The sequence below is a fragment of the Orycteropus afer genome, unplaced genomic scaffold, assembly GCF_000298275.1.
Source record: "Orycteropus afer afer isolate SDZICR_OR568_19922 unplaced genomic scaffold, OryAfe1.0 scaffold00015, whole genome shotgun sequence".
Classification (NCBI taxonomy): domain Eukaryota; kingdom Metazoa; phylum Chordata; class Mammalia; order Tubulidentata; family Orycteropodidae; genus Orycteropus; species Orycteropus afer.
The window spans coordinates 7,091,806-7,118,495 of NW_006921602.1; the positions used below are offsets into that span (position 1 = coordinate 7,091,806).

The following is a 26,690-nucleotide window of genomic DNA, read 5'->3' on the forward strand; positions in this document are numbered from 1 at the left end:
GGGCCAACTCGATGGCACATAACAACAACAACAACAACATACTTTCAACTAGTTCTTGAAAAGACCCTATTGAGAACATTAATACTGTAAATTTCTTCAAGCAAAACCACTGCCATCAAATTTATTCTGACTCATAGTGACCCCCATTGGGTTTTCAAGGCTGTAAATCTTTACCAAAGTAGATTGCCTCATCTTTCTCCCATGGAGCAGCTGGTGGATTTGAAGCACCAATGTTCCGGTTAGCAGCCAAATGCCTTACCCACTACGTCATCAGAGCTCCTTCAAGCAAAGATGATATTAAAGAAGCTACTAGCTTGACAATGGATATATAAATATCATTGCCAGCAGAAAAGAGAACAAAGAAAACAATTTATCAATAAACCAAGACAGAGTGAAAGGCACATGGTTGGATAAGAAGAAAACAGGGCTGAGGCTTATGTAGGGCAACAGAGAGACCTAAATGAGGACCACTATGCATGTAGTGTTCGGATCCAGAGAAGATCAAGCAGCAAAAGGAAGAACAATTAGTCATCTTATATTTTACAGCTATAAAGTTTTCAAAGTACTCTTATCATATACTATATATTTCACTTAAACCTCAGAGAAGATTTATATATATAGGTAGCATAGATCTTTTTCTAAGTGCAGGAATGATGAAACTGAGGCACAAAAAGGTTATGTAATGTGCTTATGATCGTGCAACTGCTTGGTGACAGACAGAGCGGGTACTAGAATCCAAGAGGAGGGAGGTCAGGAGAATGCTCTTAATGACCAAGACCAGCGTAATTCTCTATGGTTCTTGCTTTCACAGACCCTACTTGCTTTTCGTCTCCTAATCTAGTGCAACACACATTCCAATTTGCAGTTACTTTTATAATTTTGATAATGCATTTCCTTCTTTTGGGAACAGGCGAAAATACCCTCCAGTACACTCTGGAAAGTTAAATTTTTATTTAAAGTCCATGAACTCTTCCATGTTTACACAGCAGGAACTGAGGCACAGAACAGTTAAGTAATTTGCTCAAAGTCATAGAGCTAATAAGCTGCAGAGCTGGGATTCAAACCGAAATGTTCTGGCTCCAAGGCTGTTCTCTTAATCACGAGGCTGCAATGCCTCTACATACGCTTTATCTGGAGGCGGGGGGAGAAAAGAATGAGGTTTTCAAAGAAAGCTACTTTACTTTCCAAATAAAGAAACAAATAACTGTATAACTTTCTGAAACGTTAGAGCATAAAAATACTCATCTAATATAAAACCAAAAGCTTCTTTTAGAAAAAAAAAGATTACTCACCTTTATTACTTGTTAGTTTAATGCTTCAAGTATGACAAAAAGTAGAGAAATGCTAATTAACACTGAAATTATGTACTGACAACTTGAATCTTCAGAACTAGGAATTACCCTCAGGCTTTATATAAATATTTAAGAAGAGATCAAATAGAAACCATAGCTACAAGTTCAGTGAAAAGGTATGTTCACTCTAGTTGAAACATGTAACCAAATAAAAAAGAATGAAGCAACAAGAATGTCAGGTATTAACAAATGCCAACTGTACCAATAATATGGGATTAAATTTTACATCAAATGAAAGGGAGTCAGCAGCAAACCCCCCCCAAAACTTAATAGTAGCACGTATCTCTTCTACATAGATGATATTATACTGTTACTGTTAACCTTTCAAAGTACTACCTAACTCCAGGGAGCTCTGGTAGCATAGTGGCTAAGGCACTTGACTGCTAACCAGAAGGCTGGTGGTTCAAACCCACCAGCCACTCCTCAGAAGGAAGATGGAGCAATCTACTTCCGTAGTGATACTGCCTCGGAAACCCAAGGAGGGGTCACTATGAGTTGGGTCTGACTTGACGGCACATAACCACCACCACCACCACCTAACTCCGACTACTGACATGTATTGTTGCAACACTGATTTTATTTGTTATATGCTTTTCTAAAAGTCTTCTAAATTCTTTATAATAATATCTAAAATATTTCTCTGTAAACAAAGATGTGTATTAAGTGGTGAATGCATTGAAGTAGGATAAGAAACCACAAGAGTTCACTTATTTCTTCTTCCCGGTACTATACTGTTGTTGTTGTTGTTACATGCTGTCGAGTCGGACCGACTCATAGCGACCCCTCCTTGGGTTTCCGAGGCAGTATCACTACGGAAGTAGATTGCCTCATCTTCCTTCTGAGGAGTGGCTGCTGGGTTTGAACCGCCACCCTTCCGGTTAGCAGTCAAGTGCCTTAGCCACTATGCTACTAGAGCTCCCAGGTACTATACTAGCTCTTATATTTGATAAGATTTCTTAATAGCAACTAGACATACAAATTTATCAACAAAATAGTAACAGATCCTACGTAATTCACAAGTTGAATTAAAATCAGTAATCTAAAAAAAAAAAAAAAAAAAAAATCTAATAACTTATCACAGTTCTGGGCTTTGGTTAAAGAATAAATTTATTTCAATGTTTTACTTCAAAAAGGTTCCCAACTTGTAAGATCAGGATCTAACAAACACCTTACCTGATAGACCCTCAAATCACTGAAGGTAATTTTTTCTCTTTGAAGTTTGGAAGGCTTCTCATGGAAAAGTGTCTTCCCCTCTACTCTAGTGCCATAAAGCATCAACCCTGTTCTCCCTTCACAGTTTCAAACCTGTTTCATATTTCATCTTCAACATCCCTTTCTTCCCTGGTTGGCTATACTTTTCACAAAAGAAAAACATATTCAGTCCTCTCTTCAAAAAGGAGGAGAAAAAATTATTCTAAGTTACATTAGAAGTAAAACATTTGGAAGGAAAATCTAATGGTAACATTAGCAATGATTGTGAGGATGGTGCAGAACTGGGCAATGTTTCATTCTGTTGTACACAGGGTTGCTATGAGTTGGAGCTGACTTGATGGTTCCTAACAACAACAATGGTGATATATATTCATTGTTGTTGTTGTTGTTATGTGCTGTCGAGTTGGACCCCACTCATAGCGACCCCTCCTTGGGTTTCCAAGGCAGTATTCATTAGTCAAAGGAAAAGACAAAACCCTGATAGATGTCAAAAAGGATGTTTATAAAATTCAAAATCTATTTTTAAAGAAAGATAATCCAGTAGAGGAAATAAGGACACATGATTGACATAACTAAGTTGTACAGAAAATTAGTAAGACACTAAATACTTAATATTATAACATTAGCAGTATTCTCATTCTACCACTTGTCTATCAGTTTGTTGCATGGTCATGGCTTGCACGTTGCTGTGAGGCTGGAGGCTATGCCACCAGTATTTCAAACACCAGCAGGCTCACCCAGGTCTCATTAATAACAAGTCAAGAATGTCCACTAGCATCTATGTGCATTAGTCAATATTATTTTAAAGATTCTAGCCAGCACAACAGAACAAAAAATAATGGCACAAGTACAGGCACACTTTGTTTTATTGTGGTTTGCAGATACTGTGTTTTTTGTTTGTTTTGAAACAAATTGAAGCTTTATGGCAACACTGCATTTTAGGCAAGCTCACTGGTGCCAGTTTTCCAAAATAGCATATGCTCACTTCATGTCTGTCTCACATTTTGGTAACTCTCACAGTATTTCAAACATTTCCATTATTATCATATCCGTTATGGTGATCTGTAACCAGTGATCTTTGGTGTTACTAATGTAATTGTTTTGGGTCACCACAAAATGTATCCATGTAAGATGGTGAACTTAATTGATAAATGTTGTGTGTTCTGACTGTTCCAGAGATCTGTCTGTCCCTGTCTCTTTCCCTCTTTTCTGGCCTCCCTATTCCCTGGGGTATGACAATATTGAAATCATGCCAATTAATAACCCTACAATGGCCTGTAAGTGTTCAAGTGAAAGGAAGAGTCAATTTATGCATCAAACTTCATTGTTTTCTTATTTTAAGAAACTGCCACAGCTACCTCAACCTTATGCAATCACCACCCTGATCAGTCAGTAGCCATCAACATCGAGGCAAGACCCTCCATCAGCAAAAAGATTATGACTCACTGAAGGCTCAGATAATGGTTAGCACTTTTTTTTAGCAGTATTTTTAAATTAAGGTATGTACAGGAGCTCTGGTAGCATAGTGCCTAAGGCACTTGACTGCTAACCAGGAGGCTGGCGGTTCAAACCCACCAGCCACTCCTTGGAAGGAAGGTTGGGCAATCCTACTTCCGTAGTGATAACTGACTCGGAAACCCAAGGAGGGGTCACTAGGAGTCGGGGCCCACTCGATGGCAAATAACAACAACAACGACACATAGTTTTTTAAAACATAATGCTGTTCACACTTAATAGACTACAGTATAGTGTAAACATAACTCACATGCTCTGGGAAACCAAAATATCCAAGACTCACTTTACTGCAATATTCACTTTACTACAGTGGTCTGTAACCAAACCCGCAACGGCTCTGAGGTATGCCTGCATTAGGATTATCATTATTTGTATAATGATACATCTCAAACTCCAAATTGCCTACTGGAAACCCCAAGTAATCAACAAAAAAGCTATGGGAGCCAATATGTGAATTTAGGCACAAAGTTAAGATGTATTTAGAAGAGTAGTAAAAATAATAGCCAGCATAGGAATTAATCTTTACCAAAAAAAAAAAAAAAAAGGCAGGATTTTCAGGAAGAAACCTATCAAATTACTGGGAACATTAAAGAAGATTTGAGTAAATGGAGAAACATAGTTCCTGGAATGGGTACATTAAATAATGTAAATAAATCAATCCTCCCTAACTTAATCAATAGGAGGTCTGATGGCGTAGTGCCTAAGCATTTGACTACTAACAAGAAGGCTGGTGGTTCAAACCCACCAGCCACTCCTCAGAAGGAAGGCTGGAGATCTACTTCTGTAGAGATACCGCCTTGGAAACCCAAGGAGGGGTTGCTATGAGTCGGGTCCAACTCCACAGCAGTGAGTTTTTTTTTTTTAAACGTAATCTATAAATTTAAAGCAATCTCATTTAGATCCCAGGGAGGTTTGGGTGTGGGGCAGAGGAGGAGATGAGGGAAACATCATAAAATTAATTCTGCAGTTCACCTGAAAGAATAAATGTAAAGAAATAAGAGTAATGTAAGGGAATATGCCACACTCACTTCAAAGCTCATTTCATCTCTCGCTCTCAGCAGATTTACCTCACTTCCTATCTCACAGGATAAGAGGTCATCAGATCAGAACTTACTCATCTCTCCAGTACCAAACATACATACTCATCAATCCTTTCATTCTTCTACTCAATAAAGCTGTCTCTCCTATCTACTGTGAGTTCTTCCAACTATGCAATTCACTATTGATTATTCCTTCTTTCTTTTGTATAATTAATTTCTTCCTCTCAGGATCCCCGTCATCATATTTTAAACATACTAAAGATTCTCCTATTAAAACCAACAACTCTTACCTTACATTTTCCCCCAGCTTACCCTCATCTCCTTCCAAAGACACTTCTCTATCATTTTCTACTTCCATTGCCTCGCCTCTAGCTCACCACCATCTGCCTTCTGTTTCCACCATTCTACCAAAACTGTTCATGCAAAAGTCACCTTCATGTTCCTAATTCAAAGGGTAGTTTTTAGACTTCAACGTTATTTGACTTCTCAACACCTGTTTAGCACTGCTTACTATCTCCTCCTTTCTGAAATTCTTATCTGTTTTTATCACAACCAGTCCTACCTCTCCAGCACTCTCTCCCCATCTTCTATGCAGTATTAAATGTTACATAGTTCCAAAGGATAGCCCATAAGTGTCCCTTCTTTTCCTTCTTGGTACTTTTCTCCTAAACAATGTCAGCCCTGCATATATGCCTTTAATACCATTGATATGCAGTTGACTTACACTACTCCCCCGCCACCTAAATGTATCCTTTGAACCCTATATGCCCAATTATGTATTCAGGATATCTGAACGGCATTTAAAACTCAAAAGCTTCAAAACTGCACTCAGCGTTTTCCCTTAGTCATCCAACACCTTCTTCCTTAAAAAATTCACAAAACAAACAAAAACCCTCCCCTAAACTTGGTCCTTTTTCAGTGCTTCCCCTATCTCAGTAGTATCACCATTTACCTTGTCACTGAAACCAGAAACCAAAAAGTTATTCCTAACATCTCCTTTTCTCTCATCCATCCATCCATCCATGCAACCCATCATTTAGTCCTTCAGATCTACCTAGTTATCTATATCCTGCTGCCACTGTAGGCCAAAATACTTTCTCTTTCATAAATAGTTCTCCAAGTTTGCTCCTAAGAGGTGGTTGCTCTACAAACCTCTTTTCAAACTATTGTCTACTCTAGATAGTGCTTTTTTCCTAAACAGAAATATGATTCTGTAAACTTTTGCTTAAAATGAGTCAAAATCTTTAACATCAGCATTAACTACAAAGTCCTCCATGGTTTCCTACCTCTCCTGCTGTATCTCATATATTGCTCTTCCCCACTCTTTGTTCTCCAGCTATAGTGACTTTCTTTCAGCTTTTGAAGAATACAACCACGCCCTGCTAGTGTAGGTTGTTTCCTCTGAACCTTTCGCCTAAGTGCCTCAGTTACTACTTTCTTAGGGAAAACCTCCTTGACCTCCTTTAGTTCAAATCCACTGCCACAGAATTGATTCTGACTCATAGTGACCCCTGCCAGGTTTCCAAAGCTGTAAATCTTCACAGAAGCAGACCACCTCATCTGTCTGCCACTGAACGGCTGGTGGGTTTTGAACGTTTTGATTAATAGCCTAATGCCTTAATCACAGCATCACCAGAGCTCCTTCTAGTTCAAAGTACCCATTAAGAAAGAGTCACCAGGCCTGTGGGCTCAGGACCATGGTCTCAGGGGACAACAAGCTCAACTGTCCCAAAAACCAAAACTAAACTTATTGCCATCAAGTTGATTCTGACTCATAGTGACCCGTTGGGTTTCCAAGGTGGTAAATCTTAATGGAAGTAGACTGCCCAGTCTTCCTTCCATGGAGTGGCTGGTAGATTTGAACCACCAGCTTCCGGTTAGCCTTAGGCACTACACCACTAGACACAGTACGTAATAATCTTGTCCTACACCTTACTTTGGTGAATAGCAACTGGGGTCTTAAAAGCTTTCGAGTGGCCATCTAAGATACAACTATTGGCCTCCCCTCATCTGGAGCAAAGAAGAGCAAAGAAAGTCAAAATCATATGGAAACAATTAGTCCAAGGATAGGATAGTTCATAGGGACCTCAGCCTTTACAACCTTGAGACCAGAAGAACTAGATGGTGCCCTGCAACCACTGCCAACCACTCAGAAAGGGATCAAAATCGGAGATCTTGGATACAGTGGGAGGAAAAATGTGGCACAAAATTAAAAAACATAAAAATGACCAGAATTACTGATCGGATAGACTGGTGGAACCCTTGAGACTATGGCCCCAAGTCATCCTCTGGGCCTGGAACTTGTCTCACTTGGGTGAATAAGCTCTCAGGCAAACAGTAGAAAAGGCCTACAAACAGAACACATACCCCAGGGAGTTGCACCCACCTACCCTAGGGAGATGCACCCATTAGGATCAATCATGAAACATCAGAAGGGCAACATCTGCATAGAGGGGAAGCTGAAGCTGGACAGACAGGAATGTATACATAAGAAGGGCACAGAGAAGGGGTATTCACGGAGATGGGAGGAAAAGCTTTTTATTGTTGGGTTTGTAACTGAGCCTGTGAAACCAAACATGCATGAACTGCTGAGAATAAAACAAATCTGGTTTGTAAATCTGCACCCAAATCACATTAAAAAAAAAAAAAAAGTACCCTTTAATACACTCTAAAAGTATCATGTACTCCCCTTATAGTAAGGAACTCTGGTGGTGCAGTGGTTAAGCATCTGGCTTTTAACCAAAAGGTCACCAGTTGGAACCTACCAGTTGCTCACAGGAAAGATTAGGCAGTCTGCTTCCATAAAGATTTACAGCCTTGGAAACCCTATGGGGCAGTTCTACTCTGTCCTGTAGGGTTGCTCTGAGTAGGAATCGACTTGATGGCAGTGATTTTTATTTCCCTTTTTAGTACTCACAAGTTCACATTTTTTGTGTATGATTACATAGTACTCACAAATTGACATCATTTTTGGTGTAGGAGCACCTGGCCCCTAGAGATCTCAGGCTCTACGAAAGCAAGGCCATTTCCACCCCTATGGCACTGCCAAAGCGTCCTGGTGGTGCAGTGGTTAAAGTGCTCAACTGCCAGCCAAAAGGTTATCAGTTTGAACCTACCAGATGCTCTGTGGGAGAAAGGTGTGGCAGCCTGCTTCCATAAAGATTTACAGCCTTGGAAATTCAATGGGGCACTTTATCCTACAGGGTCTTGGTTTGGGTATGGCACTTTCTGTTTTGAGTGCAATGCCTGGCACACAGTAAACATTCAGTAAACTTCATATGAATTACTGAATATTTATGAGCTAATATTATAAAGCTTCAATAATCAAAAGACTCTGAACCTGCCCCAGAAAAGAATGCTAGACTGGCAAAAAAAAAAAAAAAAAAAAAAAAAACAAACAGCATCTTCAAAAAGACACCTAGGATAAATAAAAATTGAATATAATAAAAGTGACTTCAAAAATCAGTATTTATTTAGTTAATGGTGTTATTATTAACTGACTACATAAAAAAGTAAATTTTTTATCTTAAATTTGTTGTTGTTGTTGCTATATGCCATCGAGTCGGACCCGACTCATAGCGACCCCTCCTTGGGTTTCCAAAGCAGTATCACTACAGAAGTAGATTGCCTCATCTTCCTTCTGAGGAGTGGCTGGTGGGTTTGAACCACCAGCCTTCTGGTTAGCAGTCAAGTGCCTTTAGCCACTAAAATCTTAAATTTACGTTTATTTTAAGATGGATTAAATCATTAAATGTAAAATATAAAATATTAAAAGTGTAGAAAAAAATACAAAGAAATACATGCTGTTGTTGTTAGTTGCCATCAAGTCAATTTTTGCAGACAATGACCCCACCCATGTGAAAGTAGGGTTTTCAAGGCTATGTTTGGAAGCAGATCTCTGGGACGATCTTTCAAGGTACTTCTGGATGGATTTGAACTGCCAACTTTTTAGCTAACAGTTGAGTGCTTAACTATTTGTGCCACCCAGGGACTCCCTAAATACATATATGTGTGTGTGTGTGTATGTATGTGTACACATACATACACACACACACGTATATATTTGCGTGTGTATATGTGTATTTTTCAAATGGAAAAACACTGCAAATTCTTTTGAGATAAAAATAAATTCCTTTGCAACTTGTTTTATAAAATCATTTACTTATAAGTTCAAGTACCCATGGAGATTATTAACTCTTAGTTAATACAAATATCTGGTAGAAAGGAAAATTGACTTACTCTTCCAATTTCTGCAGTCCAAGAGACAACAATGGTGTTTGGTACTGTTGTGGACAATCGGACAAGTGAAGTGATATTAATTGGTCGGCTGGGTCTCTTTGGTTCCACACCATTTTTAGTAGGTGGAAGATAACCCTAAGAACAAAATAATTTCTTTTTAATTATTATTTCCATAGTAAGTTAAAATTCTACACCTTATCAAAACAAAACATCAAAACCTACAAATACATACTAGAAAATATGAATATTTTCATTAAAGAGTAAAGAATCAAACATTTAAAAGCTTCCTGTGCTATTAATTCCCTAAACACTATAGTCTCACTATACTAAGCCTGTGAAAAAATATTAATAGAAATAAGAAATCTTTAAAATTTAAGAATTGGGAAGAATTCATAAAAAGCTTAAACAAAATCTATAAGGAGTATTTTCAAAGGCACCAAAACAGTGCCTTTCCCAGGCCCTGTTTAAAGCACCAAACTCTTTAAGTCTCTATGCTATCACAGGCTTACAGATCCATAGGAACACACAGTTGAGGCTTTGTTGAAATAACTTCTCCTCCTGGAAATCTAGTACAGCTCTAAAGCTATCACACCCAGGTCCAATCCCAGACTTTGTCTCCGTAGCTAATGTCACAGCTGCTAATCTACATAGTTGGTACAAGTCTTTCACTCAGTCACATGAAAGTACATCCAAAATATGTTTTTTTCTTAATGAAAAACTACAACCACAGCTGTGATGACTTATTTGATAGCTATGTTGGCAATGCATTTTAAAAAACAACTTTTAGCACTTACTGGAAGGCTACAAGGTTTTGTATTCACTTTCACACAAAGATTGGGTGGGAAGTGATCTTCTTGTGGACAACTGGTTTCTGATAAACAAAACCTAAACAATAAAAAGTTTAATTTCCTTTATTAAAGCATGAAATAATATTTTTCTTCAATACCTAATTTAAAAAATGATCACCTCCTAACAACAAAAAAGGGAAAACTATAAAAACTGGGTAGTTCACATGATGAGTAAGCACAGTTCAACACATTTAAAATAAACAATTCTGTCAATGGAGGGTTTCAGTGATCATAATTATCAACCTGTAGTTGTCTTCATGTTATTGTCAATCATTAGAGTTCAAGTATGTTACGAGGAACATTAGTTTCCTGGGATACTACCAATTGTTAAAGGTGGGGGGAAAGAAAAGGTTCTCATTTAATAAATTCTGAAAAAAAAAAATCTTGTTACATTTCCTTAACACAGAACTCCTCAGAGGTTTAAATAAGTTAATATGCATTGTGACTCTCTAAGAGGAAGATATAGTATACAGCATTTCCAAATTTATTTGTCTACAAAACACTGTTTTGGCTCTCAAGAAAACATACTGGAAATGCTTTACGTCTACTCCTAGGACCAAAGAAATCCATTAGCTGCTTAAAACTAATAAACTTGAATAAGAACATTACTTGTGTTACATTCATATGAATTTAGAACACCACTTCAGAAACTTATGAAAAATATTTATTTCTAAATTAAATACATTATTTTTTTTGGAAAACCAAGGATAGCTAATTAATTTCTGATTTCTCTCTATTTACTCTTACATAGATAATAGAATAAATTATTATTTTCCTATTTATGACTTCTATTATTACTTACTTATTTCCAAGATACATCTGAGGTTCATTCCACCTGTACAGAGTGTTCACAGCACATTTAGTTTTATGGCATGGAGAGCCCTATCTCTGAATTCTGGGAAATACTCATCACACCCAAACATCTTCCCTCAATCCCTATGGCATGGAGCTGCAGAATCTGCACATCGGGAGGGTCCCAAAAAGGGACAATTTTTAATATAAACTTTTATGAGTACTTATATATGTTCAGGTTTAGGAAAATAATACCTAGCTTTCACCAGATTCTCAAAGGGAATAGGGGCCCATAAAAAGATTAAAAAATACTGATCTAAAAAGATTTTTCAAAATACACAAAGTAACAGGACCATCTCTTACGCTAGGAAAATCTTCCGTTACAGGCAGTCATTCCCACCCCACCCCCACCGACATTTCAACAGGTCTTGGGACCCTTTCTGCAAATGAAAACTTACCCAGAAGTCAAACATGTGAAACAGATCAAAGCAGCATTACTTTGCTTGTGTGTGTGTGGGTGGGTGTGTGTGTAGAGATGGACAAGGTAGAAAGGTATCAAGAATGTGGAACCCCCACACAAGGGTGGTGCCATGCAAGTGCTTCAAAGTCTCTTGTTTGAAAGGGTAATGCTACATATTCGTATGAGCAAAATGTAGAGTGAATTACTAGCGGCAAGAAGTAAAGATGATTTGAGCAACATATAATTAATTACGAAGGCGTCGTATTTTAGTCCTTTGATTTATTCAGCCAAAAATAAAGTACCCAAGTCTCCAAAACACAGGAAATCTTTGTTATCACACTATTTTCAAACCTAGATCAGTGGTTTCAAAATGGTTTTACAAAGCTCTCAGTACCTGCTTTAGATTAATATATTTTTTGACTCCTATTATATTTATAATTTGTACATATAACTTACTGATTACTGAAACTGAGCTATCAATTAGACTTATCCTCCCCACAAATTAGGGAAAGCAGCTTACTGAAGAAAACATTTGTCTTCTAATTCCTCTTCTATAAGTATAAGGTAAGGCACTTAGGTTTATACATGCATAATCAAGAGTAACAAGAGCAGCGTAAGGTAGTTTATATAAGCTAGAGAAGACATATTAACATGAAAGATTTCTTAGATACTCCCAGAAGAAATGAGTAGACGCTAAATGAGAGGCAGCTATGAACTGTTGGAAAGTTTTCCATTCGTCTTTGCAAACTACTGAGATGTCTTGTATGGAATCTAAATTAGAGAACATTTAAATTAATGATTTAAAATACATGACAAAGTAAATTAGAGTATTTTGGTTTTTGCTAGACTGTAAGATATTGTATATTTAATCTAAGTACTACTTCCTTACCTACGGTAGTTTGCCTCATGTAGATAAGCACCTTGATTTCATAAACCTTCATTTTTCTAAAGAGCTGACCATTACATGCTATTTAAAGATATCATTAGCAGGAGCTTCTCAACCAACTGACAGCAACCAAAGTAGAGAAATATGGTTAGACCTAAGGTACGTGATTTGCTATATTAAAAATGTAAGTTGGATAAAAATCAGAGAATCTCGTAACAGAATGTTTTTCTTTACTGAAATATCTAAACTCAATACTCTATATATTTATTGGAAATTTGGTAGATTTAATTAAAAAAAAAAAAACTTTAAGGAGTATTAACTTTCAAAATTTAGCTATAGAATTCAGTCAATACTGTACCTTAACTGGACCTGTACTGTGAAGTCACATTTGGTCCCAGAAATATCCCTAGAAAAGACAGAAAAAGAACTACAATTATTTTTAAATATGCACATGAAAGTTGATTCCAAGACAGAAACTCCAGAAAGTTTCTCAAATTATTGGAGAGATAACTATTCTTAGGACAACTAACACACTATAATAATAATTTTAAGTGCTAATATTGCATCACACTAAAACTCATCCAATACACTGTTTTTAAAAATCACTATCGTCAATACTAAGTAGCTTTAGTAGTGTAGTTCCTTAAGGCATTTACTGCTAACCAGAAGGTTGGTAGTTCCAACCCACCAACCGCTCTGAGGAAGGAAGATGGGGCAACCTAGTTCTGTACAGATTTACCATCTCGGAAACCCAATGGGGGTCGCTATGAGTTGGAATCAACTCAGTGGCAGTGAATTTGGTTTGTTTTTAGTGATAGTCAATACCAGGCGCAAATGTCAAACTGCAAGTTATACTCGAAGACAACTTACATGGAGCTACTGATTTGCTGCACTTGTTGTGGTGTCAACGCAAATGCAAAACAGGTTTCTCGAAAGCGCTGGCTGTTGTCTGATGCTAAAGAAGAAAAGAATTATAGTTTTAATTACCTTCAATTTCGCCAACAGAGAAGACAATAGTAAAAACATACTCATGCCTTTAATTAACTGGGAAGTAGTCTAGAGTTTAGATACCAAGGCAATTAAAACACTGAAAAGTAAGAAATATGCCAGCTGTAATATAACAGAAATAGGCCCCAAAATAGCTAATTTCAGAAGATAACCTATCAGGATTCAAATTCAGAAAACATACATTCAAAGAAACACTAATAAAAAAGAATTAATTATATAAAATATATCTAAGAAGCACAATGATACTTTTATTAAAGAGATACTGATGTCTAATTTTACTTAAAATAGAAAACATAAACCTATTAAGACACATGATTTTGAAGCTAAGTAACAAACACCTACACTTTGAGATATGCACAGGGGAGATGACATTTAGTCTTCAAGACAATGTAAGAATTTTATCATATCTCAAATATTGTACATAGTTTCTGCTATGCTTAGATGACTTTACTTTAAAATTTGGTGTCACTATTTCAAAGAAGGAACGAGTTACAAGAATAATTCAAGGAAGAAAGGAAAGAAAAGTAAGAGCAAGTGAGCAGGCAAGCGAGCACAGGTCAGCCTGAGGCAGGAATTCCTCAAAGTGTGTTGCTGACAGCAAGAATAGTTCAATTGTTTTTATCTTGCTTCTTTTACTCAGCTTTTTCTTTTTCTCAATATTTCTGAAATTCAGGCATGCTGTTATATGTATAAGTAATTCAATTACTTTTTATTACTATCTACTGCATAAGCATACCACAATTTATTTATCCAACTCTCCCCTTTAGGCTGTTTAAAATTTTTTGCTAATATAAATAATGCTGCTGTAATATTTTTCTGATCTTGTTCTCTTTTCTTTTGGGTATATACCTAGGAAAAGAATCACTAATAAGGCTAGGGACCGTCATAAGAAATTGCCAAATTGTTTTCCAAAGTGTCAATTGGTTTTTAATACAAATTATAGAAAGGAAAAAACAACATAGTGCTCAATATCCCTGGCACAAAGGTTGACAAAACAGAGCACCGAATGAATAAAGTAATACAAAAATTTAAGAAATATCAGATTACACTGTCTAAACTTTACTTTTCCAGGGTAATTTTGTGGAACACAAGGGTCCTTAACAGTTATTGTCAAGGAATCTCTGCCCTGTGGGCCATGTAAGTTATGTGCAGAAAAAGTGGCTGAATTTGGCTGGTTTGATTCTATCCTACTCACAAGCAACGTGTCCTATACAACTACCACCAAAACTGCAGTACGGCATGCAGAAAATCTGAACAAATGAATCACCATGAAGAAAAAAGAAAAGAACACTGATGATCTAGAATTTCATCTTAATATAACTCTCTTTTATAGTTATAAAAGGTGACTAATGGCATTTTTGCTTTCTTATAAATTAAACTTCCTTCTGGGATCTGAGAGATCTGTTCTTAAACAGTCTATTCCAGAGGAATCCTTAGGAATCCTCACTACGGATTAAGAAACAACATATGATAAATGGAGAAAACTGAAATTGTCAAAGATTTCATTTTACTTGGATTCACAGTCAACGCTGATGGAAGCAGCAATCAAAAAAAAAAAAAAAAAAATCAGACAATGTACTGTACTGTGCAAATCTGCCGCAAACAACCTCTTTCAAGTGTTTAAGAGCAAAGGTGTCACTATGAAAACTAAGGTGCACCTGACCCAAGCCATGGTATTTTCAATAGACTCATATGCATGTGAGAGCTGGACAACGAATAAAGACGACAGCAGAAGAACTGATGCATTTTAGTTGTGTGCTGGTGAAGAATACTGTATGTACCATGGACTACTAGAAGAAGAAACAAATCTATCTTGGAGAAAATACAGCAGCATGCTCCTTAGAGGAAGAATGGCCAGACTTTGTCTCTCATACTTTGGTCATGTTGTCAGAAGAGACCAGTCCCTGGAGAAGGATATCATGCTGGGTAAAGTAGAGGGTCAGTGAAAAAGAGAAAGACTTCCAATGAGATGGAATGACACAGCGGCTGCAATGATAGGCTCAAGCATGGCAACAATTCTGAGGATTGTGCCAAACTGGTCAGTGTTTCACTCTCTTGTACATAGGGTCACTACGAGTTGAAACTGACTGACGGCACCTAACAATAACATTCCCAAGGAACAATTCCTAACCAGAAAAAGTCATCTTAATTGTGAAGTATCAACCTGAAAATGGCTGATTAACTAAGGACCAAAATGTAGAAAAGCAGACATTTCCCTCTCTCAAGGAAAGCAAGCCAACTCCTTTGCTTCTTAGAGAATATACTGATATAAAGATTTCTGTCCAGTAGGATGAGCCTAATTTAGATTTTTGGCTCCATTCTAAAGCAGTGCTAAAATAATTTCCCAAGTATAAAAATTCATATTCCATGCTAGGCAAAATTTCAGATTCTTTTTAGAATATGTGAATATAGTAAGTTTTTGACACACACAGATTTAGATATGACAAAAATGAGGCTGTTTCTCGTACCACACACAGAAATCAGGTTTATTACTTAATAATAGTCTGTCACTTTATATCCTCTTTTACATATAGATGGCAATGCTTATGAGGTTGTTACCTTTTATTTGGAAAAACTCTTTCACAATATTTGGATATGAGACATAATTGCTATAAAGGCAAGAGCCAGTGAAGACTTTATGGCTTTGGTCTTAGATAACAAGCTATCTAAAAATTTTTCTATCATTAAATCAAGGGGGGAATTGGTTCAATCTGGTTCCACCCTAGATAAACTGAATAAGAATCTACATTTTAAACAAGATCCCTTAGGATCTTGTTAAGAACCCAGATTTATCAACAGTGGGTCAAACCAGAATGAACAGGTTCAAAGCCCTGATTCTGACTCACAGTGACTCCATGTGTTTCAGAAGCAGATCACCATATCTTTCTTCCAAGAGGGGAGCTCTGGTGGCCTGGTGCCTAAGGCATTTGACAGCTAACCAGAAGGATGGAGGCTTAAACCCACCAGCCACTCCTCGGAAGGAAGATGGGGCAATCTGCTTCCATAGTGAAACCGCCTCGGAAACCCAAGGAGGGGTGGCTATGAGTCGGATCTGACTCAATGGCAGTGAGTTTGTTTTTGTTTTTGTTTTTTTTTTGGAAGAACCTTTAGGTTAGCATCGCAGTCCTTAACCATTTGCGCCACCCAGGGACTACAAGCTACCATTAGCACTTTCAAAAAAATTCAGACCAAGATCATAGAATCACAGAATCTTCATACTTAAAGTACGTTTAATCACCTAAAGCAATGGCCTCCGATGTTGGGGTTTTGCATCTCATTGGGTACACTATACAATCTATACACATACTGGAAAAAAATGTCTGCCAGTAAAATATAAATTCAAAAAGGCTGATACTTCACATGATATTTAAAATCTAATTTATAAAAATATATTACAAATGTTATGCAAAATATTAAATTTTATTAACCATTTTTCATGTATATTTTATAATACGGGCAGTCCCCAGGTTATGAATGAAATCCATTCCTAAGTGTGTCTCAAATTTGTAGGTAAGTCAAACAGGGGTAAACAGCCTTACTTTAGTGCAAGAAAAGACTTCAAGCCTTTTCAGTGATTTAAAAGCTGCACTTGCAATAGTTTCAAAACGACAAATTTACGTAACATTAAAGGGCAAGTGTAGGTCAACTGTGGAGGAGCTCTGGTAGCACAGTGCTGAAGGCACTTGTCTGCTAACCAGAAGCCACCAGCCACTCTGTGGAAGGAAGACGGGGCAGTCTATTTCCAGTAAGATTTACCACCTCGGAAACCCAATGAGGGTTGCTATGAGTTGGAATATACTTGATGGCAGTGGGTTTGGTTTGGTTTTATAGGTTATCTCTAAGCTGGATGCTCCTTAACCCTGGGGACTGCCAGTATACACAATGTTAATAAAATAGTTATATACATAAAAATAAGGTGATATATAGTTATAAATGTAATAAATACACATATATGGACACACTCAATTATTCTACTGAGAGGTGGATATCATACAAAAAAACCTGCTCATCACACACTGATCTAGAATTCAATCTTTCTTTCAATCTTTCCATTCATTTTCTGTTCGAACCTTCTGAGACAGAGAAGATGGCTGGGGATTCATAGTTTAAGAAATCTTGTGGCCTTAAAAAGTAGCAAACTTTAATGTAAAGACGTAAGAATTCACACAGACCTGGATTCCAAACTGGTTTTCACTCAATTGCTTGTCATCTTAGGTACTTACCAAATCTGCATCCATTTCCTTCAATATTTAAACATACACACATGCCTTCAGAATGATTCTGAAGAATATAAATAAGGTAATGTATTCACCATACTTACTCACTCTGGATGCTCAGCAAATAATCTGAGAAGCTGGACTATATGAAGAGGAATGAGGCATGGGGATTGGAGAAAGACTCACAATATGCAACATCCAAATGACAAAACCTTGCTTGCTGAAAGTGAAGAGGACTCGAAGCACTTACTAATAAAGATCAAAGACTAATAAAGATAAAGATCTTCAGTATGGATTACACCTCAACATAAAGAAAACAAAAATCCTCACACAATTGGGCCAGTAAGTAACATCATGATAAATGTTGAAAAGACTGGAGCAGTCAAAGATTTCATTTCACTTGGATCCATAAATAACACTCGTGGAAGCAGTAGTCAAAAGCTGATGTCCACCAGGCAAATCTGCTTCAAAAGACCTCCTTAAAGTGTTGAGTAAAGATGTCACTTTGAAGATTAAGGTACGCCTAACCCAAGCCATAGTATTTTCAATTGCCTCATACACATACGAAAAGCAGGGCAATGAATAAGGAAGACCAAAGAAAAATTGATGCCTTTGATTTGTGGTGTTGATGAAGAACAATGAAAATACCTTGGCCTGCAAGAGGAAACAAATCTGTCCTGGAACAAGTTGGAATGCTCCTTGGAAGAAAGAATGGCCAGACTTTGACTCACCTACTTTGGTCATATTGTCAGAAGGGACCTGGAGAAGGATATAATGCTTGGTAAAGTGGAGGGTCAGTGAAAAAGGGGAAGACTCTCAACAAGACAGACTGACACAGTGGCTGCAATGATGGACTTCAGCACAGCAAGAATTATGAGGATGGTGCTGGAGAGGGCACTGTTTTCATTCTGTTGTACACAGACAGGGTTGCTATGAGTCAGAATCAATGCAAAGGCACCTAGCAACAACAACAAATTTAATCATCACCCATCTGTCAGTTTGTTGTACTGTGGTGGCTTTCATGTTGCTGTGATGCCATAGCAGCAGGGTTACCCATGGTAGACAGGTTTCAGTGGAGCTACCACACTGAGACAGACAAGGAAAAAAAAGTCTGGCAATGTACTTCCAAAAACTGGTCAATGAAAACCTGTCTGACTCGCTTGCTTGAGACATGTCATCAAGAGGGATCAATTTCCAGAGGAGAATATCATGTTTGGCGAAGTAGAGAGTCAGTGAGGGTGAGGCAGATGGACTGGTACAACAGTCACAATGATGACTTTTATGAGGATGATGCAGGACCACATGTAGTACATAAGGATGTATGTAAGTCAGAGTTGACTTGTAGCAGTTATCTATCTGTGTAATATACTTAAAACAACCAATAATTTCCTTTTCTGTTCCCTTTCCTTCTTATATCTTTGTACTGAATCCAAGTATATACCACTGTAACTTCTACTAATAAAACAGCACTGGAATAATCTCACTACCAGTGACAGGTGTTCTTCGTGTATCTAAAGATAACATAAATAACTCCTTCTCTTCTCCGATGATTCTCTTTCTACTGTTTTTCAGGCAAGATTTCAGAATTACTCCCTGTCCTTATCTTCTTCCTCTGGACATACCTCAGGTTGTCACACCCTGTGACAGCCAGAACAGGATACACTCTACTATTTATTCAAAACATATGCTGCCCTTCTGTCCTGGCCCATCCCTATGAGAGGATTATACCTCCAGTGCCACTAACATCCCCTTGGCCAATGAAATGTAAGTAGAAGTCCACTATTTCCAAGCAGAAACTTTAAGAACTAACCTGTAGTTTCATCATCTTTTTCCCCATTAACCTGATCCTAGGAGCTCTGGTAGCATAGTGCCTAAGGCACTTGACTGCTAACCAGAAGGCTGGTGGTTCAAACCCACCAGCCACTCCTCGGAAGGAAGGTTGGGCAATCCTACTTCCGTAGTGATACTGCCTCGGAAACCCAAGGAGGGGTCGCTATGAGTCGGGGCTGACTCAACGGCAAATAACAACAACAACAACAACAACCTCATCCTAATTTGAAAGAATAGAGCATCAGCCAACCAGCAGCTAATGAGTAATAAAATCTTTGTCAGCCATTGAAATCAGGGTTGTTTGTAGCTGAGCAGGAGTGCTAGTGGTACAGTGGTTAAAGCGTTTGTCAATTAACCAAAAGGGCCAGCAGTTCAAACTCACCAGCTTCTCTGTAGGAAAAATGAGGCAGTCTGCTTCCATATAGACTTATAGCCTTGGAAACCCTATGGGGGCAGTTCTTTCCTGTCTTATAGTGTCACTAAGAGTCAGAATCAACTCAACAGCAGTGGGTTTGGTGTTTGGTTTTGTAGCTGACTGATATAGTATCACACGTGGTATGAGTATGCCACTATTTTCATTTATAACTGTTTGGGGCTTCACATATATTATTGTTAATCTACACATAACCATGAAGAAAAAGTATCAGCCCCTTTTTTTCAGATGAGCAAATTGAGGTTTAAAATAGTTAAACTACTTGGCAAGGACTCATTAAGTAGCAGAAACAGAATAAAACGCAGGTTTGCACATCTTCAAAGCCCATGCTCTTTTCCTAACAAAGGTGTCTTAGCTCTCCCCTGATTTGGGTGTTATACATCTATCAACACAGCCTAGCATTATAATGGATCAGAGAAAATGGGTGTGTGTGTGTGTGTGTGTGTGTGTGTTTACCTATTATCCTCTCATTAGGGAGCTCTGGTGGTACAGTGCCTAAGGCATCTGACTATTAATCAGAAGGTTGTGGTTCAAACCCACCAGCTGCTCTGTGGAAGGAAGAGGGGGCAATCCACTTCCGTAAAGATTTACCACCTTGGATACCCAATACCGGGGATTGCTATATGAGTCGCAATCAACTCAATGGCAGTGGGGTTGGTTTTGATCCTTTCATTGTAACTATTATTTTTACGTATCTCCTTCCTGTCATTTTTGTATCAAACTGCAAATGGAGTTTGAAAGCTCGCCTTAAAAAAAAAAAAAAAAAAAAAAACCTTACCCCCTTTTTCTATTGAAAACTTCTATTACCATATTTTAATAACTGTATTATATATAAAAATTTTACTTAATCCCTTGAGTAGTCATTTAGGTTGTTTCTAAAGTTGATGATTTGAAACAACTTTGTAAGCATCTTTGGGCTTATGTTGTTGCTCTTAGGTGCCACCCAATCGGTTCTCATTCACAGCGATCCTATGCAAAAAAGAAGGAAACACTGCCCAGTCCTGCACCATGCTCACAACCATTGCCATGCTTAAGCCCACTGTTGCAGCCAGTGTGTCAATCCATCTGACTGAGGGTCTTCCTCTTTTTCACCAATCCTCTACGTTACCTAGCATGATGATATCCTTCCTCTCCAGGGACTGGTCTTTCCTGAAAACATGACCTAAGTATGAGAGACAAAGTTGGCCATTCTCACCCCTAAGGAGCATTCTGGTTGGATTTCCTCCAAGATGGATTTCTTCTTTCTTCTAGTAGCCCATGGTACATTCAATATTCTTCACCAACACCACAATTCAATGGCATCAATTATTTTGTGGTCCTCCTTTTTCATTGTCCAGCTCTCATATGCATATGAGGCTACTGAACATACCATGGCTTGGGTCAGGCACACCTTAGTCTCCAAAGTGAGTGCCTCCAGTGCTGCATCCATCCATTTGTTGAAACATCTCAGTGGATATTCCATCAATTCCTTAACCTTGTTTTTCACCAGTTTCTTCAGGACAGCTTGGCCTTCTTCCTTCAACATCATCAGTTCTTGATCATATGCTACCCTCCTGAAATGGTTGAACATCGACTAGTTCTTTTTGGTACAGTGACTCTGTGTAATTTTTTCATCTCCTTTTGGTGCCTCTTGCATTGTTCAATATTTCTGCCCACAGAACTCTTAAATATTGCAACTCAAGGCTTGAATTTTTTCTTCAGTCATTTCAGCTTCAGATATGCCAAGTGTGTTCTTCCCCTATGATTTGCAACTCTAGGTCTTTGCATATTTCATTATAATATTTGACTTTGTCCTCTTGAGCTGTTCTTTGAAATCTTCTGTTCAGCTCTTTTACTTCATCATTTCTTCCATCTGCTTTAGCTGTTCTATGTTCAAGAGCAAGTTTCCAAGTCTCTTCTGACATTCATTTTGGTCTTCTCCTTTCTTGTCTTTTTAAAATGACTTCTTTCTTCATCTATGAGGTCCTTGTCTAGTCTTTGGTCATTTTTGTTCAATGCATCAAATCTACTCTTCCAAATGGTCTCTAAATTCAGGTAGAATATACTCAAGATCATATTTTGGCTCTCGGGGACAAGTTTTAATTTTCTTCAAGCTTCAACTTGAACTTGCATACGACCAGCTGATGGTTTGTTCAGCAATCAGCCCCTGACCTTGTTCTGACTGATGACAATGAGCTTCTCCATCTTTTTCCCCCAGATACAGCAGATTTGATCACTGTGTATTCCATCTAATGAAGTCTTCTTATAGTTGCCTTTTATACGGTTGAAAAAGGTATGTACTAAATAAGTCTTGCAAAATTCTATCCTGTAATCTGGCTTTGTTTCTTTATCCAAGGGTGTATTTTCAAACTACCAATTCTTCTTTGTTTCCCACTTTTGTACTCCAATCACTAGTAAACTATCAATGCCTCTGGACTACATGTTTGATCAATTTCTGACTGCAGAAGTTGGTAAGAAACTTCAGGATAGACCTTTTTCTACTTGTTGATGAATGTGACACCATTCCTCTTCAATTTGTCATTCCAGACACGAGACCCTATGATTGTCCAATACAAAATGGCCAATAACAGTCCATTTTAGCTCACTAATGCTTAGGATATCAATCTTTGTGTTCCATTTCATTTTTCACAACTTCCAGATTTTCTTAGATTCATACTTCTTACATTTCATCTTCTAATTATTAATGGATGTTTCCAGCTGGTTGTTTTTTTTTTTTTGAGTCACGCTACATTACCAAATGAAGGTCCAGAAAGCTTTACTCCATTCACATCAGAGCCCCCTGTAGTTTGAGGAAGCAACTCCTTCCAAGTGGACAGGCTCATCTTCTGACACTGTATCAGAAACGTTTCCCTGCTATTCATAAGGTTTTCAGAAGTCAATTTTTTTCAGAAGTGGCCCTGGCCATGCACTTCTTTCAAGTCTGTCTTAGTTTAGAAACTTCACTGAAACCTGCCCACCATCCGAGTCCCTGCTGTTATTTGAAATACCAGGGGCATAACTTCCAGCATCAGCACAACGCACAAGCCACCAAAGTACGACAAACCAACAAATGAGAAGTGGTTTCTTATAGGTTTGGTTTTCACTGGGGGTGGGGCAGATTATTGCTTCCCGTGGATCAATCTCCAAATGTGAGATTATAGGGTCAAAAAATACGATGATTTTTTTATGAACCTTGACAAATCACCAGAGTGCCTTTCTAACAGTCATAACAATATATAAGACTAATAGCAAGTTATGTATTTATTAATTGCTCCTACTTTGGCCAGCATGTGAGTTCTTTCTAATTTTAAGGGTGGATCCTGGCAGCAACTCTTTAGTAGTTTAATTTTGATTTTTAAAAATTTCCATGTTTCTTTGTTGAATTTCTTAGTTATCTGTCCGATTTTGTCCTATGCTGATTTATATATTTGCACAGGGCTTCATGTATGAGAATATTAACCCTGCAACACATAGTTCCTGTAGTCTGCCATCTTTTCATTTTGGGTTCATTTTTCAATGATACAAAAGTTAAATGTGTGTGCTATCAACCATCTCCTTTGTAAATTCTTCTACAATTTTTATGCTTAATTATCCCCCTTCTCTCTTAGTTTCTTACTGCTACTGTTAACAGAAATATCACAAATAGGTGGCATTAAAAGAACAGAAATTTATTTTCTCACAGTTCAGGAAGCTACAAGTCCAAATTCAGAGCAACTGTCCTAGGGAAAGGCTCTCTGTTATCTGTGAGGGAAGATATTTGTATTTTTTAGCTTCTGCTCCTTAGTTCCTTGGCAATTTCTTTCCCAATTTGTGCTGCCTATCTCTCTGTGGTTAATCTGCTCTTTTTATATCATAAAAGTGATTAGGTTTAAGATGAACCCTACACCCATGTGGCCTCATTAACATAACAAAGAACTCTATTTCCAAATGGTATTACAGCCACAGGTTCAGAGGCCAGAATTCCAAGCACACATTTTGGGCAACAAAATTCAATCCTAAAACCTTCTAAGGGTCTGCTCTGGTGTCGCAGCACCTAAGGCATTTGACTGCTAACCAGAAGGCTGGCAGTTCAAACCTACCAGCCACTTCTTGGAAGGAAGGTTGGGCAACCTACTTCCATAGTGATACCACCTCGGAAAGTTCAATCAATACACAATTCAATTATTTGGCTTCTTGTTTCTATGTAATTATTCAATCCATCGGGAACTTATTTTAGTACATGGTGTTTTGTTTTGTTCTTAAATTTTTTTTTGTGATTTGGGTGAAAGTTCACAGATCAAATTCATTTTTCATATAGTAGTTCGTACACATTTTGTCTCATGACAGTGACAGCAATCCTCACAAAGGAACAGCTCTCTTCCCACTTCTTCCCTGTGGTTACATTTTCCCTGTGCCCTTCTTTCCTATGCATTCCTGCCCTCTGAATTTTCTCCCTGGGCAAATTCTGCCATTTCTGATCTCCCATGGTCAACTGTTCTAAGGAGTACACCTCCCTAGTGTGACTGTTCCCTTCGTAGGGCCTATTGTTTTGCTCAAGGTTAAGCCAAGGGAAGTGAGTTCAATTCCAATCTTAAGGGTGACTAGGGGCCACAGTCTCAGGGGGGTTCACCAATCTATCTTTTTTATGATTTTCAGTTTTGTTCTACACTTTTCTCCCACTCCATGCAGGATCTCCAAATTCTATCCCTTTCCCAATGGTTGGTAGCCAGGCACCATCTAATTCTTCTGGTCTCAGGGTTGTGTAGGCTGAGGTTCCCATGGTCCACTACTAGTCCCTTGGACTAAATGCTTCCATGTGTCTTTGCTCCAGATGAGGAGAGATCAAAGGTTGCATTTCAGATGGCCATTCGTAAGCTTTTAAGACTCCAGTCGCTACCCACCAAAGTAGGATATAGAACAATGTTTCTGTGTGCTTTTTTATGCCAACTGAGGTTGATATTCCCCACAACTATGGTTAGGCAAAGCTTTCTTAAGATACAATACCAAAATCACGGTTTAAAAAGAAAAAAATCAATTATTTGAACTTTATCAAAATTAAAAACTTTGAGACCTTAGTGGACAGTGAGCTTCTGTTAAAGAGTGTTGGAAAAATTCAGAAATGGTTAATGGTGAGGACTGAACAACCTGATGAATGTAATTAATATCACTGATCTGTACAGGTGAAGACAGTAGAAATAGCAAATGTTCTGTTACCTTTATATTTACCACAATTTTTAAAATTTTCTTTTAAATTAAGGACTTCTGCTTTTGGAAAGACACTAGTAAAAGAATGGAAAGATAAGCCACAGACTGAGAGAAAATATTTACTAATTGCATATCTCTTAAAGGACTTTTATTCAGCATATAGAAACAACTCTTACATCTCAATAACAAGAAAACAATCTACTAAAATTTCAATAAAATGTGCTAAAGATCTAAACAGACATTTTACTAAAGACAACATGTGGATAGCCAAAAAGCACATTAAAACCATAATGAGAGACCACTACAAACCTATTAGAATGTCTGAAATTAAAAAGATAATGATACCAACTGTTGAAGAGGATATAGAGCAAGTGGAGCTCTCATAAACTGCTGGTGGTAATGTAAAATTACCCAATACTTTCAAATACAGTTTGGCAGTTTGTTCACAAGTTGAACCATCACCTGTTGTGGTGCTGTTATTAGGTGCCCATCGAATCACAGCTCATAGTGATCCCGCATACAAAAGCATGCAACTTCGTCTGGTCCTGCACCATCCTCATAACTATTGCTATGTTTGAGCCCACTGTTGCAGCTACTGGTCAATCCACCTTATTAAAGGTCTTTTTCTTTGTCCCCAGTCCTCTACTTTACCAAGCATGATATCCTTCTCCAGGGACTAGTCCCTCCCAATAACACGTCCAAAGTACGTGAGATGAGTCTTGCCATCTTTGTTTGTAAGGAGCATTCTGGCTTTACTTCTTCCAAGACAGATTTATTCATTCTTCTGACAGTCTATGATATAAGGTAATTTACCCAAGAGAAATAAAAGCATATAACAATACAAAGATTTGGGTACAAATTTGTATAGCAGTTTTATTTTCAACAGGCAAAACAAGCAAATGAATAATAAACTGTAGTGTAGCCATACGATGAAATATTACCCACCAATAAAAGGAATGGCCTATTGATTCACATGTGTATGTTTCAAAATAATTATATTGAGTGAAAGAGTCAGACCAAAAGAGAAAGAAGAAAACAAACTCTATAATCCCATTATATAAAATTTTAGAAAATGCAAACTAATTTAATGTGACAGGGAACAGATCAGTAGTCATCTAGGGATTGAGGCAGGGATGGAAGGGGCAGCAAAGAGACATGAGGAAACTTAGGGGAGATGATGAATATGATATTTTCATTATCTTGACTGTAGTGATGGTTTCACATATGTCAAAATTTATAAAATCAAATAATTTAAATATATACAGTTTATGATGTGTCCAGGATCCCTAAATAAAGCTCCCCCGCCTAAGTGACTAAAGCAAAATGGGGTAGGGAGAAGACAAAAGAACCCCAGGAAACAGGTGCTAACATTTAAGGTTCAAGTCAAAGAAGAAACACCCAGAAACACAAAATGACAAGCAAAGGAAAATGGTATCTTTGATGGCAAAGACAGAATTTCAAAGCAGGAGTAGATAGTTAAATCCCACAGAAGTCAGTTAAGGTAAGAATTAAAACTGAATTTTACAACTAGTAAATCACAGGCAATCTTGGCTGAAGCTGTTTCAGTGGAATGGTAGGTGCAGAAGCCAGACTACAATAAGTTCAGGTGTGCAGTTTGTTAAGTCACTTATTTTAGCACTTAAATGAGATCTTAATTGTTTTCAAATCTGAAGCAGGAAATTATATTAGTATCTC

At 37.7% G+C, this 26,690-nt stretch overlaps 1 protein-coding gene across 1 annotated transcript in view; it reads right to left on the reverse strand.

Moving 5' to 3' along the window:
• PIAS1 (protein inhibitor of activated STAT 1) overlaps positions 1 to 26,690 on the reverse strand; it is a 94,492-nt gene that overhangs the window by 33,148 nt on the left and 34,654 nt on the right. The window contains exons 2-5 of the mRNA XM_007957368.2: positions 13,215 to 13,299; positions 12,703 to 12,750; positions 10,153 to 10,243; positions 9,359 to 9,493 (exon numbers count right to left, since the gene is read on the reverse strand). Coding sequence (XP_007955559.2) covers positions 9,359 to 9,493; positions 10,153 to 10,243; positions 12,703 to 12,750; positions 13,215 to 13,299 — 359 coding nt within the window. The remainder of the gene's footprint in view (positions 1 to 9,358; positions 9,494 to 10,152; positions 10,244 to 12,702; positions 12,751 to 13,214; positions 13,300 to 26,690) is intronic.